At 38.0% G+C, this 19,635-nt stretch overlaps 1 protein-coding gene and 1 pseudogene across 1 annotated transcript; one reads left to right on the forward strand and one right to left on the reverse strand.

Moving 5' to 3' along the window:
• Nucleotides 1-549: 549 nt before the first annotated feature.
• LOC110691539 (zeatin O-glucosyltransferase-like) lies at nt 550-2,651 on the forward strand. The gene has a single exon (XM_021868475.1). The coding sequence runs from the start codon at nt 1,470-1,472 to the stop codon at nt 2,574-2,576; it is 1,107 nt and encodes a 368-aa protein (XP_021724167.1). The 5' UTR covers nt 550-1,469; the 3' UTR covers nt 2,577-2,651.
• A 441-nt stretch (nt 2,652-3,092) lies between these two features.
• LOC110691540 lies at nt 3,093-5,409 on the reverse strand (annotated as a pseudogene).
• Nucleotides 5,410-19,635: the final 14,226 nt, after the last annotated feature.

Here is a 19,635-nt window from a genome sequence, read left to right on the forward strand (position 1 = left end):
TGAACGGATAAATTATTCATTATAATTTTTACAAATGATACTTAACCCTATTCTAATCTTCGTGTAAAAATTATATTGATAAAATAGCTCGTTTACCTTCACTAATCATCTCCTAAAATTGCGTGCCTAAAAGGTGTGTTGCAAGTAAAAGAAAACGGAGGAAGTATAATATAAATACTTTGATACCGCTTTTGTGATTTGATAATGTTCCACCAATTATAGTGGGATTTCTACAAGTCCACATCTTTTATGCATTAAGTATAACCTTCATCTTGATATTGTTTTTAACCCAAATATATTTTTAGGCCTCAACCAGAAGCTTAAGTTTTCCGTTGAATTGATCTTTTAACATGGTGTCGTGGCTAACGTGACACGAAGGTACCCGCGTGAGGGGCATAGATTATAAAACATATTCATGAGCCTCAATCATCCGCTTAACTTTTGATTAAATTGGTCCTTAAATATGAATAAATGATTTTAATTTGTAACAGTCCCTATCTTAGTATTTTATTCACCAATTTTGGACGTGGTACAAAGTTAGAATTATTCAAGTAAACGTGACTTTGGCATACATTATTTTTTCAACAAAATTTGACTTAGTGATAACATTAGTGTACAAGTGGTTGAATTACTTTAATTATACTAGCAAATCAAACCCAAATAAAGCAACGCTAATCAAACTTTTGGCTCATAATTGAGGCCACTTCAGTGGCAATTTCGCAGTTGAATACTCAAATAAATTTCTTTGTGCGCACTGCAAGTTTTCAACATATATACATAAAAACAAGGCTTAAAGAACTTCAACTTTTGCCAACCACAAAAAAAAAAAAAAAAAAAAAAAAAAAAAAAAAATGACTCAAAAATGGATAACAAAAATCCTAAAGTAGTGGTGGTGATGTTACCACTACCAGCAGGGGCGGACTTGGCCTTGTGCCTGGTGGGTCAAATGACTCACCAGGGCCCAAAAAAATTTCTAAGTCTTTTTTTTTTTTTAAAAAAAAAAAAAAAAAAATTATTAGTTTGTTAATTTTAGTCTTGTCAATTTTAAGCTTGTTAAATGTTAGTTAGTATTGTAATCTTGTCAATTTTCTATTTGGATGATCTTGTAAATAATTTTTTTTGGGAATTTTGGTAAAAATTTTTTTTTTTACATATTTGGTTATCGATTGTGAGTTTGTGACTCACTGGTCAGAAATTCCTGGGTCCGCCACTGACTACCAGCACAAGGCCATCTCAACCAACTCCTCCACCTCTCGCATGTCATCACCACCTACGGAATCCCGGTCCATTACGCCGGCTCTGCCTCCCACAACCGTCAAGTTAAGCTCCGACTCAATGGTTGGGACTCACAAAGCTTAATAAAAATTCACTTCCATGACTTTGAACTTCCTCCTTATCATTCAACCCCTCCAAATGCCGACCTCTCGGTCCCTTTTCCCCAACACTTATTACCCCTTTTCGAGGCTTCTATGCATCTTCGACAACCCGTGTCAGATCTCTTGCAACAACTCTCGGTCAAGTATAATCGAGTTGTAGTCATTCATGACTATAGTATGGCTTATGTAGTCCAAGATGTTAAGCTCATTCCGAATGGTGAATCGTATAATTTTAACCCAATATGTGCTTTCTCCTATTTCACTTGTGTGTGGGAAGGCATACCTGAGGAAGCAAAACCCTTTCGAGTAGACCCGAATGATGTTCCAGGTTGTATGCCTTCTCAAGAGGGATGCATTACAAAAGAGATGTTAGAGTTTGTGGTGAATCAATCCAAGTACTTGGGTTTTGAGTCGGGTTGGCTCTACAACTCCACGAGAGTAATTGACGGAAAATATGTTGAATTAGTTGAGAAGCTATATTTGACAAAGGAACGTATAAAGTACTTTGCTTTAGGACCTTTAAATCCGGTTGATATCATAAGTGAAAGCGGCAAAAACAGAAATTGGTGCCTTAAATGGCTAGACAAGCAAGAGAAGGGTTCGGTTATATATGTGTCTTTTGGTTCGACAACCTCATTAACAGATGATCAGATCGAAGAGTTAGCAAACGGGTTGGAAAGATGTGGGGAGAAGTTTATTTGGGTGCTCCGAAGAGCGGATTCAAACAATGTGTTTGTAGAAGGTGATATAGTGAAAAAGCCTCAACTTCCTGCAAATTATGAAGAAAGAATAAAAGATAGAGGAATAGTAGTAAAAGATTGGGCGCCGCAACTTGAAGTATTAGCACATCCATCAACAGGTGGGTTTATGAGTCACTGTGGATGGAATTCGTGTATGGAAAGTATAAGTATGGGTGTGCCGATTCTGGCATGGCCTATGCATTCCGATCAACCAAAGAACGCGTTTTTGGTGAGTAATGTGCTAAGAACTGGTGTAATTGTGAGAGATTGGAAACATCGTAGTGAGATTTTAAAGTCGAGTACAATAGAGAATGCAGTGAAAACATTGATGGCTTCAGAGGAAGGAAAAAGGATCAAGAAAAGAGCTGCAGAATTAGGCGAAGCTGTTAGAGGATCAGTTGCCAAAGGTGGTGTTTCTAGTTTAGAAAGGGATGCTTTTATTGCTCATATCACTAGATAATGCTCAAAGAGCTAAAAAAAATGAAGTAGATTTTAATGCAAAATTTTAATATATAGTTCAATTGTCCTGTTTTAAGTGGTTTCCCCTGTATTTCCAATATTTGTTATGTTGCCTTTCGCTTATATTTGTCTTTATTAGTGAAGAAAATCCTTTTTATTTGGTTCAGAATTTCTAATGCATTTCTCTGGTTCACTAGGACGAGTGTGATATTTGTATTCTGTTTGTATGTTTATAATTTTGGTTTCATTTTCAGTTTCTTCATCTTGTTGTATGGAGTATAAACATATCTATAATGCACCAGGAGCATATATGATACATATACCATAATATGCAGTCCAGCTAGGAGCATCAAAAATCTAGTTAAAAAAAAAAAGTAGATTGTTATTAATTTAAATTGAAATTGACAAGATTGGGAGCAAATTAAACCAAAATTAATTTGATTTCAACTCTTAAATTGATTAATTGAGACTAGGTAAAATACATGATCAAACATAGCCTTTTTTTTTTTTTTGGACGGGAAAACACGAAACCAATTTATTCAATCATAGAGTCAAAAGCAACAACATCTGACACACACGTCGGGACTTCCTCAAACATAAGCCTAAACTAAAATACACGGAATCATTCAAAATGATACTCGTATTATTATCAACTAAATGGGACCAAAAGAAGCATTCATTGTTAATGTGAGTACTATTAACTAAAATTAGGGGTGTCAATTCGAATGATCGGATCGAGCCTGATATAAGTCGGGTCGGGTTAGACCTATTTTTAAAGTTAAGTTATACTAAATTATTAGGTTCAAATCTGAATCGAATATTTTTCAGATCGGATCGAGTCGGGTGTGCTTTTACACCTCTACTCCAAAATTATCATGGCTCTACAATTCTCAAAATGTAATCATACAAAAGTTGAAAATTTTAACTGGATGGATCCAAATTAAATGAACTAAAATAAAGTACACACAACAACAATTTAAGAAAGATTAATAAAAGATAGAGTATTATCTAGAAATATGGGCAACAAAAGTTTCCCTTTCTAAATAAGAAACACCACCTTCAACAACTGATTTTCTAACCGATTCGCCTAAATCTTTAGCCCTTTTCCTCATCTCCTTTCCTTCATCTGATACCATCAATGTTTTCACTGCATTCATTATTGCACTCGACTTTACAATCTCACCACGGCGTTCCCAATCTCTCACCATTACACCAATCCTTAACATTGCTCACCATAACCGCATTCTTTGGTTGATCGGAATGTATAGGCCAGGCCAGAATTGGCACGCCCATACTAATACTTTCCATACATGAATTCCAACCACAATGACTCATGAACCCGCCAACTGATGGATGACCCAAGATCTCTAGTTGCGGCGCCCAGTCTTTAATTATCATACCCCTGTCTTTAACTCTTTCTTCATAACCTTCAGAAAGTTGAGGTTGTTTCCATTTATCAGCTTCTGCAAAAACATCATTTGGATCTGCTCTTCGAACCACCCAAATAAACTTCTCTCCGCATCTTTCCAACCCGTTTGCCAACTCTTCGATCTGATCATCAATCAATGATGTTATCGATCCAAAAGACTCGTATATTACTGAACCCTTCTCTTGTTCATCTAACCATTTAAGGCACTGATGTCTATTTTTGCCGCTTTCGCCTTTAACAACAATAAACGGCCCTAAGGCATAATGCTTTATATTATTTCCCTTTGCTGAAGATAGCTTCTCCATCAATTCGACATATCTTTCGTCAATCACTCTCGAGGTGTTGTAAAGCCACCCCGATTCGAACCCCAAACATTTCGAGAGATTAGCCATGAATGCTTGCAAATCTTTTGAATTGCATCCCTCTTGAGAAGGTGTACATTCTGGAATATCGTTTGGGTCTATCTGAAAGGGTTTTACTTCCTCGGCATCTTTTCCCACAAACAAGCAAAATAGGTAAAAGCACATGTTGGAATAAAGCAATACGATTCACAATTCGGAATGAGCTTAATATCTTGAACAATATAAGCCATACTGTAGTCATAAATGACAACCACTCGGTTATACTTCACTGAGAGTTGTTCCATGAGTTGAAACATGGGCCGACGAAGATGCATCGTAGCCTCTAAAAGGGGTCGCAAGTGATCGGGGAACGGGTTAGGATGGTCGATGTTAGGAAGTGGTGAGTTGTAAGGAGGGAGTTCGAAGTCGTCGAAATGAACTTTTGTTAAGGTTTTTGAGTCCCACCCATTGAGCCGGAGCTTCACTTGACGATTGTGGGAGGTGGAACCGGCGTAATGGACCGGGATTCCGTAGGTGGTGATGAGGTTAGAGAGGTGAAGGAGTTGGTTGAGATGGCCTTGAGCTGGTAGTGGTACCATTACCACTACCACTTTTGAGTGTTCAAGGTTTCCACTTTGGATGTTCATTTTTTTTAAGTGGTTAAGTTTTGGTGGTTTTTGGAAGGATAGTGTTTACAACTGAAGGAATGTTTGGCGTAATGTTCACAATACTTGTGTCATTTGATGATTACTGAAGGAATTTATTTATTTATATTTATTTTATTTCAGGAGGGAAGGTACTAAAAGTAATGAACTAATAATGATCAATAAGACAGCCTTTGGAAAACATGAAAATATCGTGCCAGAATATAAATTAAATTTAAATTATTGAATATTTATCGGCCAGAATGCTTGATCTAGATGTGTGTGTCTAGGACAACTTAGCTTGTCAATTGTGGACCAATCATTCGTACCGAGTATAGTTTTTACTCTCTTTGTCCCCTTGTGGTACTAACTTAAAATAAATATTCACTTAGAGTATAATGCTTTTATTAACTGTATGTTCATATTTATTTAATTTCAGTTTAGTTTAATTCTAATTAGTTTATTTCAGTTCAATTTCTAATTTTCCTCTCTTATAAAATATTCAGTTAAGTTCAGTTCAGCTCTAATCAGATCAATTCAGTTTAGTAAATATGAACAGGCCCTAAAACTTTTATTATAAAAAAAATAACCTATCTTTTATAATAATATAATGTCTTTTATTTTACTCCCTCCGTTTTTTTTAATGCATCACTTTGAAAATTGCACTATTCACATATCATGGTTGACTTAATTTTTTCACCTATAAAAAATAAATAAATGTTATTATATAATATATCATTAGATTTGTCATAATGTCTAGTTTCATAATATAATTTTGTTTCAATTTTTACTAATACACAATTAAAGATATTAATGGTCAAAGTAGTGTCTCGACAAATGTACCGGTCAAACTGATGCATATAAAAAACAGAGGGAGTAACATATAGTAATAACTTTTTTTCACCTAAAACGACCATAATCGACATAGTGTCGCTAATATTAATGGTTCATAATATATTAATGTGAACTAGATCTATTTCAAAGTTTGAACTTTCATAACCAAAAGAGCTGGTGTTTAATTTTTATTCATTCTAAATAATTAAGGATTATTTTTTTATTTAATTTATTTTTTATATCGGAGAAAGCTTGTCCTTAAAGGGGGTTTATAAATTCTATCGTTAAAAAAGATTAGTGAAATTCAAAGCCCTATCTCTTTAATTCTTAAAGGATGATTCTATGGTTATTGTTTGAAAAACGACAATTATAATTTTTTAAAAAATCAAATAATCCATATTTAATGATTTTAAAATTATTTTTAAATGTTTTATAATTATTTCTTTTTTAAAATTATTTCTTTTTTTTTTACATGTAATTTAATTATTTCTTGAAAATTTTTAATTTAATTTTCTAATTTTCAATTTTTTTTTGAAGCAAATTTTCAATTTTGTTAATAATTAAAATTAAATTTATAAATTACAGTCATCAAATTTTAAAAACTATGGCAATCACTTTTAATTTCAAGTGACTAGTATAGAATTTTGAAGCATTGAAATGATGATAAACTGATAAGATAATTAATTAATTGATCGGATTTTGTTCAATTCAAAAACTATCAAAAATCGCAAGGCCCTCTTGTAGAAGAAGGCTGCAGAGGATAGCGATTCAAGAGGCAAGGGTATTCATCAATTTCAATTCTCACTCGCGATTGTAGTTCTACATAATTAGAATTGTTGTTTGATTCAATTTTCATTGTATTTATCGTTTCTGATCTTTTTGTTAAATATATTGTATATATTAGTTAGTCAAAGGAGATAATTTCTCATAATTATCCTTGTAGTTTATAGCCTTAGATATACGTGTATAGTATAGTTGGTTTCCTAGTTTGTAGCCTAGGACTATGCTCAAGTCTTTGTATATATATTCTGTGAAGAGGAATAACAAAGCAAGGAAAAACATTCCATAAATCTTTCATGGTAAAATTAAACAGATTGACATCGATTGTGGCGAGACTTTTAGTTCGGTTGTCAAACCAGCTACAAATCTACAATCCATACTGTTCTTAGTCTCTCTTTGTCAAAGGCATGACCTATACATCAGTTGGATGTCAAAAATGCTTTCTTACATGGTGAATTGCAGGAAACTGTCTATATGCATCAACCAGTTGGTTACAGAGATCGGGTTCATCCTAATTATGTTTTTCCCTTGCATAAAGTCACTTTATGGACTTAAGCAGGCACTCAGGGCTTGTTATAAGTGGTTTGCTGATTATGTGTTGTCTCTTGACTTTACTAACAGCACGAGGGATAATTCTTTATTTATCTATTGGAAAGGGTCTGACATGGCTTACATTTTATTGTATGTTAATGATATCATTCTGATATCTTCTTCTAATTGATATGTCTATTTTATATAGTGTTTTATCCCCGTCCCGAAGTCGTTATTAGTAGTGTTTTTGGCTCTTTCGGGCCACTTTTATTACTAATTTGTGTGTTCTAGTGTTTTCGTAGTTTTAGTTGTATTTTACAGGAAATTGCACTCTTGGAGCATTTTCCCGGGCTTTATTGAATCGACTACGGAAGCTAGAAGGACACGACCGCTTTTGGAGCCCAAGATCGGTGAGAGCCGGTGATTAAGGGCTCGGTAATTGGGATCACGAGGCATTTGGACCAAGTATTCGAGACCCGAGAGGAAATCCGGATTGGGCCGAGAAATCTAGCCCAATCGAAGTTCAAGCCTCGAAGAAGAAGGTCGGGCCCGATCGGGCAAGCATACGCCCGATCGGGCGGCTGCGTGCATAAGTGCCCTCAGGGAAGAGGCGCGCCCGATTGGGTGAGCTAGGCTAGATCGGGCGCGGCACATCAGTATAGGGCGTTGTAAAAAGACGGGCCCGATCGGGCGGCCCTTCGCCCGATCGGGCGCGTGTTTTCTTAGGACCTGATTAAGTTTAGTTTTAATTCTTGTTTTAGGAGAGGTTTATATACGTTTTTTGTACGGAATAATTATTTACCTTCTTTCTTAGACTTTCTCTCTCTACTTAGTATTTTTCTCTCTCTTAAATTCTCTCTAAACTCTTGTTCTTAATACTTCCTTTAATTCCAGATTTACTTTGGTACAATTTCTTCCCTTTTTAATTTCAGCTATTTTAATTGTTCTCTTGTTTATGCTTTTAATTATTTATTTGATTGGCTTAGTTATGATGATTAATGAGTAGTTCCATTCTAGGGTTTATGGGGATCCATAATTAATATGAAGGGATAGTTTGTTATTATTGATTATTGATATTGCATGATAATCTCCTATTGAATTGTTTTAATTCTTTGCAATTAGATTATGAATCGAGCAGATGTAATTTGATTGTGAATGTTTAGCAATATTGAATTGATGAATCGAGCAGATGTTGATTTAATATTAAAGACTATTTTTAATAGGAACTTAGGTGTAGTAAATTGCGAGAGCCTGTTAGATCTATGTTGATTAATAAATTGCGAGAGCCTGTTAATCATGTTATCTGTGCATTGTTAATTATTAATTATTTCGTTCTATCCCGGAATATTAATTATTGGTGAACCTGTGACCCTAGGTTTCCTTATTATTGATTCTTTTCTCCCTAAACTTATTCTTCGTAGTATAGAATTCATACTTAAAAATATTGGTTACTTAGATAATTTAGAGTATAATAATTAATTAGAATTAAAAAGACCTGTTTCCCTGTGGAGTTCGACCCTACTTCCCTATCTACCTTAGTTAGTGATTTAGGTAATTATTTTTGATTAGGGGATACGACTTTACCCTGTCAAAATTTGGCGCCGTTGCCGGGGAAACGGTTTTATTTTTATTTTCTGATTATATTTTTGTAGTCTAGATTATCCCCCCCCCCTTTTTTCCTCAGAGAACATTAGTTCTTTGAGGCAAATCTCATATTTTTCTTTAGTTCTTTGTTTATGCCTAGGTGTTCCAGATCAGGTGACATCCCTTTTGATCCTGAGATCGAGCGTTCTTTTCATAGGAAAAGGAGACTCTATAGACAAATTCTGGCGGGTTTTGAGGAGGACAACGATCGAAGAGATCCTCCCCCTGATTCTAGTGATACAGATATTCCTTCAGATTCAGAATCAGAGATGACGGCCCAGAAGAAACTCAGTGACTATTCGCAACCGAAGCTCACAGATTTCCCGCACCTTACTTCCACTCCGGCTCTAGATGGAGTTAAATTTGAGATCAAGCCCCAATTTATCACTATGATAGAGAGGAAGCAGTTCAGCGGAGCTAAGGGTGAAGATCCCAATCTTCACATCGCAGATTTCTGCCAATATTGTAACACCATTAGACAAGCCGGGGTCACGCAAGACCAAATCAGGGAGATTCTTTTTCCCTTTTCATTATGTGGCAAAGAAAAATTATGGTTTAATGGTTTGAATAGAACTGCACTTGGTATTACTGACTGGGAAACTCTTGCTTTGAATTTCTATAATAAATATTATCCTGCAGAGAGAACATCGGTGCTAAGGAGTGCTATTCAGAACTTCGCTCAAGAGGCCGACGAAACATTATATGAGGCTTGGAAGAGGTTCAAGGATCTACAGAGAGAGTGCCCCCACCACAATCTAGCACAATGGCAATTGATCCAAGCATTTTATAATGGACTTGGAAATTCTTCTAGATCAGTACTAGATTCGGCAGCTAGTGGGAGGTTTATGAATTTAAATGTGGATGATGCAGGACAGGTTATCGAAGACATGGCAATACACAATTCCCAATATGGGAATCCGAGAGGGTTTGCAAATAAAGGAAAACATAATGTCGATTCCGTATCCTTTTTGCAAGCTCAATTAACATCTATTTGTCAAAAATTAGATAATCTTACTGCTGCTCCTAACTCTGTAGCTAATGTTTCTGCTGTTGCTAACCATGAAGCTTTTTGTGAAAATTGTGGAATTGTAGGTCATTGGGAGCAAGATTGTAGGAGCTCTATGGAACAAGTTAATGCCTTTCAAACTTATAGGCAAAATAACCCCTATTCCAACTCCTACAATGCCGGTTATAAAAATCATCCTTATCTTTCATACCGGAGTACCAATGTACAAAATCCTCCACCTCCACAACAACCAGAACAGCAAACACCACCACAGTAAAAATATTATCATCCTAATTCTGGCCAGAAAAGCCAAGCATCACCCTCATCATCTTCCGAGCCTGCCATGACAGAAATTAGAGCAATGCTTGCCAATATGCAAAAGAATATGGAGAGTAGGGATGCGCAAATTGATTCTATTCTAGCCCATAATAAAATCATGGACAATCAAATTGCACAACTTTCATCTACCCTACAATCCCGTCAGCAGGGAGCTCTACCATCACAACCTATCCATCCTATAGATCATGCTAATGCAATCACTCTAAGGAGTGTTTCACATTATGATGGACCTCCTATGCCAAAGGAAGATAGACCAATTCCTGATCTAGATTCCTCTATACCAAACGGTAATCCTGCTAGCCCTGCAAGGCTACAAATAGATACTAACCCAACTAATGTTTCTGTGCAGGGTAAATCGCAGGATAAGGAAGGAGATGCGCAAAGCCTAGTTATCAAGCTCCCATTCCCTAATCGACAACTGAAGAGTAAGCTTGATAAACAATTCGGTAAGTTTTTAGAGGTTGTGAAAAACCTGCAGGTAACAGTTCCTTTCACTGATTTAATCACTCAAGTACATGCTTATGCTAAATTCATGAAAGACATTCTGACTAGGAAAAGGGCCTTTAATGAAGTAGAAACTGTAGCTTTCACAGAGGAGTGTAGCGCTTATTTACAAAATAAATCCCCTCCTAAATTAAAGGATCCCGGTAGTTTTTCTATCCCTTGTCACATTGGGAATTTTTTTATTTATAAAGCTCTGTGTGATCTGGGTGCTAGTGTCAGTGTCATGCCATCATCTATTTGCGCTAAATTAAATATGGGAGAATTAAAAATTACTAATATAACTTTGCAAATGGCAGATCGTTCGGTAAAATACCCCTTAGGTATTTTAAAGGACGTACCTGTCAGAGTTGGTAAATTTTTTATTCCTGTTGATTTTGTTGTTTTAGATATGGCAGAGGACACACAAATACCCATTATATTAGGTAGGCCTTTCCTCCACACTGCAGGAGCTATTATTGATGTGAAAAATGGTAAACTAACTCATTCTGTAGGTGACGATAATGTTACCTTTAATTTAGGGAAGGTTTTGAAAGGGCCTATGTTAGAGGAAAATTGTTGCTACATTGATACAATTGATATAATGGACGATATTTGTGATGATAGCTTGCCATAGGTTCTTGCGAAGGATCCCTTAGAGGAAGTTCTCTGCGGGAATTTATCTAGCGACAATGCAAGCGTTTGGGGTAATGAGGTACAAGATATTGAAAAGGCTCTTTCCTTAGAAGAGTTAAGCCCCAAGGAGACAATGAAGGTAGTAAATTTAGTTCAGGAATCAAAACCTGCAGAGTTCAAGAAACCTGAGCTAAAACCTCTCCCTTCTCATTTAAAATATGTTTTTCTCGATGAACAGGAATTACAACCCGTGATCATCAGTACTGCACTCACTGACCTACAATCTTCCTAACTTCAAGGGGTCCTAAAAACCCATAAGAAGGCTGTAGGGTACAGTATTGATGATCTCAAGGGTATTAGCCCTGATTTTTGCATGCACAAGATTCATCTAGAGGAAAATTACAAGCCCTGCATTCAACCCCAACGAAGATTAAATCCCAACATGCAGGAAGTAGTCAAGAAGGAGGTGATGAAATTACTTGATGCAGGTATTATCTATCCTATTTCTGACTCCAAGTGGGTAAGTCCTGTGCAGGTAGTACCGAAAAAGGGTGGGATGACTGTGATAACAAATGAAAAAAATGAATTAATTCCCACTAGAACTGTAACAGGGTGGCGTATGTGCATAGACTATCGTAGATTAAATATCGCCACTAAAAAGGATCACTTCCCTCTTCCCTTTATAGATCAAATGCTTGAGAGGTTAGCCAATCACAAATTCTTTTGCTATTTGGACGGGTATTCGGGATTTTTTCATATTCCGATTCACCCTGAACATCGGGAAAAGACTACCTTTACATGCCCTTATGACACTTTTGCATATCGTAGAATGCCCTTTTGTTTATGTAATGCACCCGCTATCTATCAACGTTGCATGATGAGTATTTTTTCTGATTTCATAGAGTCTATCATGGAGGTCTTTATGGATGATTTTAGCGTATATGGTTCTTCATTTGATTCATGTTTAATTAATCTCGCTAAAATTTTGAAACGATGTGAAGAGTGCAACTTCGTCCTTAATTGGGAAAAATGTCACTTTATGGTGACAGAGGGAGTAGTCCTTGGCCATATTGTATCTGATAAGGGCATACAAGTAGACAAGGCTAAAATATAAGTGATTGAGCAATTACCTCCCCCAGTCAATGTTAAGGGAGTTAGAAGCTTCTTGGGTCATGCGGGGTTTTATCGCCGCTTTATCAAAGATTTTTCTAAAATTGCTAAACCACTGACACAGCTTTTGCTCAAGGATGCCCCATTTATTTTTACTGATGAGTGTCTTGAGGCTTTTAACAGGATTAAGCAGGCTTTGATATCAGCACCCATCATATGTGCTCCCGATTGGAACCTTCCTTTCGAGATCATGTGTGATGCAAGTGACTTTGCACTAGGAGCCGTGCTCGGACAGAGGAAGGACAAGGTTTTGCATGCTATTTATTATGCTAGCAAAACCTTGGATGAAGCCCAAGTCAACTATGCCACCATAGAAAAGGAGTTTCTTGCTGTTATTTATGCTTTAGAAATATTTAGATCATATCTAGTTGGTTCTAAAGTTATTGTTTTTACTGATCATGCAGCATTGAAATACTTGATAGCCAAGGCGGAATCAAAGCCAAGGCTACTCCGGTGGGTTCTCTTGCTCCAAGATTTCAACATAGAAATAAAAGATAAAAAGGGAGTAGAGAACATAGTGGCAAACCACTTGTCACGTATCAGGTATGATGAGGGTAAGGACTCTTTACCTGTAGATGATTCTTTCCCTGATGACAACTTGTATGCAGTTGTAGAGCATCACCCCTGGTATGCTGATCTAAGGCCGCGGGCAAGAAGAGACTTCTTCAACTCAATGAGTTGGATGAGTTTAGATTGTCGGCATATGATAGTGCGCGGATCTACAAGGAGAAGACCAAGAAGTGGCATGACAAGAGGATCTTACCAAGAGAGTTTGCACCGGGTGATAAGGTTCTTCTCTTTAATTCTAGACTGAAGATTTTCCTAGGAAAGTTAAAGTCTAGGTGGTCCGGTCCCTTCACCGTCACAAAGGTGAACAAATTTGGTTCGGTGGAGTTGGTGAATGACAAAGGTAAAGAGTTCAAGGTAAATGACCAAAGGTTGAAAGTGTATCATGAAGGTGCTACCATTAGAGATGTGGAGGAGACTCTCCTAACTCCACTTCCAACATGAGCTTCAAGGTGGTAAGAAGGTCGTGCGGGACCTAGATAAACCAGCGCTTTGCGGGAGGCAACCCGTATTTCATGCTTTCTAGGCTAGTTTTTCTTTTTTCTTATTTTTGTTTTTTTAGAGAGGCGAGGAGAGTGATATTTCACCAGTTTTAAGTGTTGTTGTACAGGTATGAATTTGACAGGTATAAAGACTTAGAAAAAATTTGAAGAAGAAAAGAAATCAGAGAAAAAGAGCTGCTTGGGCCCGATCGGGCGAGGCTCGCCCAATCGGGCGTGCAAGCAACCCAGAATTCAGCAGCAAATTCGCCCGATCGGGTGACGCAGCCCGATTGGGCGCGCAAGCAAGCTAGAAATCGGAACCATTTTTGCCCGATCGGGCGAAACAACCCGATCGGGCGAAACAGCCCGATTGGGCGCGCAAGCAAGGTTGAATTCAGAGGCTATTTTCGCCCGATCGGGCGAAGCTTGCCCGATCGGGCGCTTTTTTTGGAAAATAGAGTGAGAAGGAAAAGATATGTCGGGCGAAGCTCGCCCGATCGGGCGAGCAAAGGGCGAAAATTTCTTCGCGTTCGCGCCCGATCGGGCGGAGCTCGCTCGATCGGGCGCACAACTTGAGTTCTGGAAATTCCCACTTTCGCCCGGGGCGAGGCTCGCCTGATCGGGCGCGCCATCAGTCCATCCCCATTTTATTTTCTTTTCTCTTCTTTCTTTCCTCACTTTCTCCTTATTTCATCTTCTTCATTTCACTTTCTCTCTCTAGAACCTCCATTTTCAAACCTTCAACTTACACTTCAATCCAAGATCTCCTCCAATTCTTCCATCCAAACTCAAAAATTATTACATATTCCATCTCCCCTCATCCTCCTCTACAATCTAAACTAATTTTCCCCCATTTTCTCTCAAATTTTCTCAAACCCTAAGAGAGAGAAACCTTCAATTTGCCACTATTTTACAAGAAAATGGCCTCAAAGCGTTAAAGGAACCAAAGGGGTGAGAGCTCGAGGGCACCACAACCAACAATCAACCCGGATCTTCAAATTCTGGGATGGGAGGAGGTTGTCATTACCTCGGAGGAGCAACGGGTTAGGATGGTCAACCTCATCGATCGTTAGGTAATCTCTACCCGTTTTATTCATCATCCCACATTAGTTAGGTTAGGCCTTGATAAATATGTGGAAAAATTGTTCAAAGGTATAGGCATGAGTGGTTTTTTTAAATGTGCCATGATACTTATGATTACTTAACATTGGAATTTATCTCAAGTTTTAATGTTATTAAAATGAATGCACTAATCACTCATGTACAATTCTGATTATTAAACAACGATGTGAGACTAACTCTAAAAGAATTTGGAAAGTTGTTTGATTTAAAATCGGATAAACCTATTGAACCCTCTCAAGACCACACCGCCGTGGTCTATAAGAGGCTAACTGGGGAGGATTTAGTGAACCTCCAGCATGCCAAAGGGACGTGGATTCAACATCCCGTCCCAAAACTTTGGCAAAGATTTGCCGGCCTCACTATTTTTGGGAGGCATGAACCGACAAATGTTAGGAGAGATGAATTGGAACTATTGGCATCTTATATCACTCCCACTGCTGAAAAATTGAACATACCCCATAAGATAGCCAATCACTTCCAAAGGGCGGCCAATGCGGCCGAGGCTAGTAGGTCTAGGGCACCTATTTACTTTGGGGGGTTAGTTACCCATATTGCTAGGAAACACCTAGGTTGGAACCCCGATGGGCATAGGAAAGTTGTGGGATCGAACCTCATGGACCCACCCTATTTAGGGAGTTTGAACTGGGTGCAACCTGTGGGGAGTGATACTTGGTGGATAGTCCACCGACAATCGGATAGGAGAGACCAAGCCTTTACCTTACCCAACCCCGCCTTGACCAAATTTGAGAGGGGGAAGCCCTCTTATACCTTCGAGATAAATGGTCAAGGTGAGGTTCAACCACCTCATCCCTCACCACAACCCCACCATTCCCCCATTCACCACTCACCACACTACCAACCACCCCCACCTTTCACCCATGGCATGCCCACTTCCTCGGTCGATTATAATGTCGACCCCAATGCCCCATATGACTTTTCGGCTTTTAGGAGCCAATTAGACCGCATCGAGACGGGGCAAGGGAGGGTTGAGGGTATGATGCAAAACCTAGACTCTAGGTTAAGCACCTTAGATGGGCGGGTTGGTCATATAGAGAGGAACCTAGGGAGGGGCCTTTATCCCATGTATGATGATTACGCCCGTCGGGGGGCCATTCTTCCCGATTCACTTACTCCCGATTGGTTCCAATACCCCCAAGGAGGGTATTCTCACCCCGGTGCGTATGGTACTTACGTGGACTACTCTTCGGTCCACGGATATGGGGGTGAAGCTCCTTTTGGGGGTATGGGTGGGAATGTGGACCCGAACTACTATGCTGGTGGTTTGGGGTATGGAGGTGGTGGCTCTAGCCATGGAGGAGCCGGTTCTAGCCACGGCGGGGGCTATTCGAGGATGGATGAGGATGAGGAGTAGGCTACTCTCCCAAGTCAATGAGGGCATTGCTTGATTTGGCTTGGGGGGGTGTTCTTTCACTTGGTAATTATCTTCTTTTTCTCTCTTTATTTGCTTTGTAGTATAGTTTTTATTTGCTTTCCTAGTGTAGTTTTTATTGCTTTCTTATATATGAAAAATACAAAAAAATTGAAAAATAAAAAATTGAAAAATACGTTCCAATGAATTATGAATCATACTTCCCTGTGCCCCATACTTGAGAAAATTTGTTTTGATTCTTGGTATTCGATGATGAATATTGTGGATTTGCTGGTCATGATTTGAAGTCTAATTGTTTGGATTCCTAAACATGCGTTAATTTTGCCCAACTACTTGTGAATATAGTGCTTGACTAGTTTATTTGGTTAGGAAATGTGTGATAGTTCCATAATTCCTGGTATGTCAATAAATTTGAGTATTGATTTGCAACTATGAGTAGTGTTTCATGACTTATTATTATGCACATGAGGAGGACGAAGGCGTTCATTCTTTTAGGTAGCCTTCAGAGTATTTAGATACATTTTTTCCCTTCTTGTTCATGTTGTTGCTTGTGCCCTTTTTATTGTTTATTTAGCCACATTACAAGCCTTTATGAGCCCCATTGGTTACTAGTCCCAAGCTTGGCTTGGGGGAGCTATTAGTTGGTGAGGTGAGGGAGTTGTGGTGTGCATATTATTTGCACAATGTGGGAATAAAAGAAGAGTTATTGTTCTTTGATTTTTGATTGGAAAATATTGATGTTGTGTTTCAAAGTTGAAATTTCCAATATGAGTTGAAAAGAAAAAAAAGAGCAAAAGAAAATGTTTGATGTTCAAATGTTCTAAGTGAAGGTTAATCAAAAGAAAAGAAAGAAAAAAAAAAGTTGAGTTTCAATGTAAATATTTCAAGTTATGAGTTCAAAGTTTGTTTTTTTTTTCACTCAAAGTTTCATATTATCATATTTTTATGAGTGAAATTGTGAGTGTTGGGATTGTTTATATTGTTTGGAGTATATTTGGTGGATTATTGTTTGGAGTTGGTTATGTTGGAGATGTGTATGATCATTATTTTTTATCATGGGTTTATTAGGATTTGGCTCCCTTAATGCATAGCTTTTCTCTCACATAATCCCAAATTTATCCTACCTTTACCTTAGCCTTACATTACAAGCTTAAAAGACCTTCTGACCTTGTGCATAGAAGTTATGTAAATGTGAAAGTGTTGTTTATCAATGCAAGTTATGACTTGGCATATTTCGAGTCGACTAGAAGGATGAGTGTTCAATGTTTTTATACACACGAGAGTGTGAGTTGGGAGGGCATTGTTCACATTAAGGGGGTTGGTTGGAGAGCGATCGAGTACATTCTTTACTCGCCACATAAATGAGATTTGAGTGTGTGAGCACTAGTATTGAATTCTATATGCTCTTGTGGTTTGCTCTATTTGACAATTGTTGGGGAGGAAGGGTGATTAGATGAATAAGATTGATTGATGTTGAAGCATGTTCACTGGTTTTACCTTGAGTCGTTGGTTTTTGATTTGATTATTGGGGTGAAGTATGTTTTATATGTCCATTGATGAGCTCTTTGCTTAGGGACAAGCAAAGGTTTGGCTTAGGGGAGTTTTATATGTCTATTTTATATAGTGTTTTATCCCCGTCCCGTGGTCGTTATTAGTAGTGTTTTTGGCTCTTTCGGGCCACTTTTATTACTAATTTGTGTGTTCTAGTGTTTTCGTAGTTTTAGTTGTATTTTACAGGAAATTGCACTCTTGGAGCATTTTCCCGGGATTTATTGGATCGACTACGGAAGCTAGAAGGACACGACCGCTTTTGGAGCCCAAGATCGGTGAGATCCGGTGATTAAGGGCTTGGTAATTGGGATCACAAGGCATTTGGACCAAGTATTCGAGACCCGAGAGGAAATCCGGATTGGGTCGAGAAATCTAGCCCAATCGAAGTTCAAGTCTCGAAGAAGAAGGCCGGGCCCGATGGGGCAAGCATACGCCCGATCGGGCGGCTGCGCGCATAAGTGCCCTCAGGGAAGAGGCGCGCCCGATCGGGTGAGCTAGGCTCGATCGGGCGCGGCACATCAGTATAGGGCGTTGTAAAAAGGCGGGCCCAATCGGGCGCGTGTTTTCTTAGGACCTGTAGACACCCATTTGTGTCTCCCCAAAACCAAACCCAGTGATGAGTACCTTTCACGTCGAATCATAATCGAATGAAACGAAAGTGTGGAAAGGTCTAGTGTTGCGGAAAGTTTTATTTCTTTTCTTTTCTCTTCTCTCTGTTTTTGAAAACTTTATTTTAAGAAAACAGCCAATCCAGTTTGGTTGGTCCATGATATGGTGCAAATAGTGGTGTAGTTGGATGGGGCTTGCAAAGACCTTTCCAACGATATATTATAAGCCCAATTCCGATGAATATTGAGGAATTTATGGCCAATTTACTAAACTGGGCCCGGTTTGAGCTTTAAGTACGGCCCAATGATCTAGGGGAGGGCCTAATATGATTTATCATTCCTAATGTAATTAGGAATGGTTTTGGTCTTCTAGAACATTCTAGAAGGTTCTTATCATTCTTAATTCAATTAGGATTCTTCAGAGTTTTAATCAAGATCAAATAGCATTTTCGACCGAAATTATATTATTTTATCTTCCTGTACAATAAAATTATTAGATTTTCAAAAACGCGTTAAAATCCGGTTTGGCGTCCAACCCCAGGCCTTGGCGCCTGGAACCAGGATTGGCGCCAGACGCCAGCCATTGGCGCCTGGCGCTAGCCACTGGTCCTGGCGCCAATGAGCCAGGGCTGGCGCCAAGGTGGTTTTGTGGTCTTCAGACTCTGTTTTGATAAATTATCTTTTTTTTGGATGATTTTCTCTATAAATATCGTATCAAAAACTCCGTTTTCATCATTAATTACCATTCATTAATTCTCTTCATTCATCATCAACAATCACCAACATTCTCACCAATTCTCCTTATTCTTAAATCTTGATACACCTAGCCATATTCGAAGTTGCCTTCGCCCTAGACGTGAAAGGTTTTAATTTCTGAGGGTTTGGTCCCAAATTTCTCTTTCAATTATTTAATTTAATTGCTTTGTTTATTATTTTCCTTGAAGTTACTAACGTGTGTATTTTGTAATTAGAAAGAGGTACGAGGCATCCAAGTAAGTACTTTATTGATTTATTGATTTTATGATGTAGATATCATGCTTAAATTGTTATTTTGATGATTCCTAGTATCATGTCTAGGGTACTTTTAATATTAAGCGTGATTAAAAGTATGATGCTTCCTATGTTCTTCCTAATATTTATGATTATGATTTATTATGATTATTTATTATGTTGCTTGATATGTATATTAGTTTATATTGTTATTGCTTGATCACACCTTTTATTGTATGTTTAAAGGGAATTGATACTTGCAATCACGCTTAATAAGATAATTAATAATCTTGTTAGGTTAATTGTGATTATAAATTCAAGTGATCGCCAATAATAGTTTATTTCTGCATTAAATTCAACCAACATAGATTAAACAGGTTTAGGGTTAATCCTATTGATTGCATGTTAATCAGAAAGCGCACATGAATACGAGCAGAATAAAGTAGAGGCCTATTATTAGGGCAGGTTCAATCTCTTTTAGGTTGGATTTGTACCATCATCCCCGGACCCTTATTT

Source organism: Chenopodium quinoa, unplaced genomic scaffold (genome assembly GCF_001683475.1).
Source record: "Chenopodium quinoa cultivar QQ74 unplaced genomic scaffold, ASM168347v1, whole genome shotgun sequence".
Lineage (NCBI taxonomy): Eukaryota > Viridiplantae > Streptophyta > Magnoliopsida > Caryophyllales > Amaranthaceae > Chenopodium > Chenopodium quinoa.

What these genes read in the sequence shown, in the direction of transcription:
- LOC110691539 (XM_021868475.1), top strand. Translation starts at nt 1,470, where the DNA reads ATGCATCTTCGACAACCCGTGTCAGATCTCTTGCAACAACTCTCGGTC.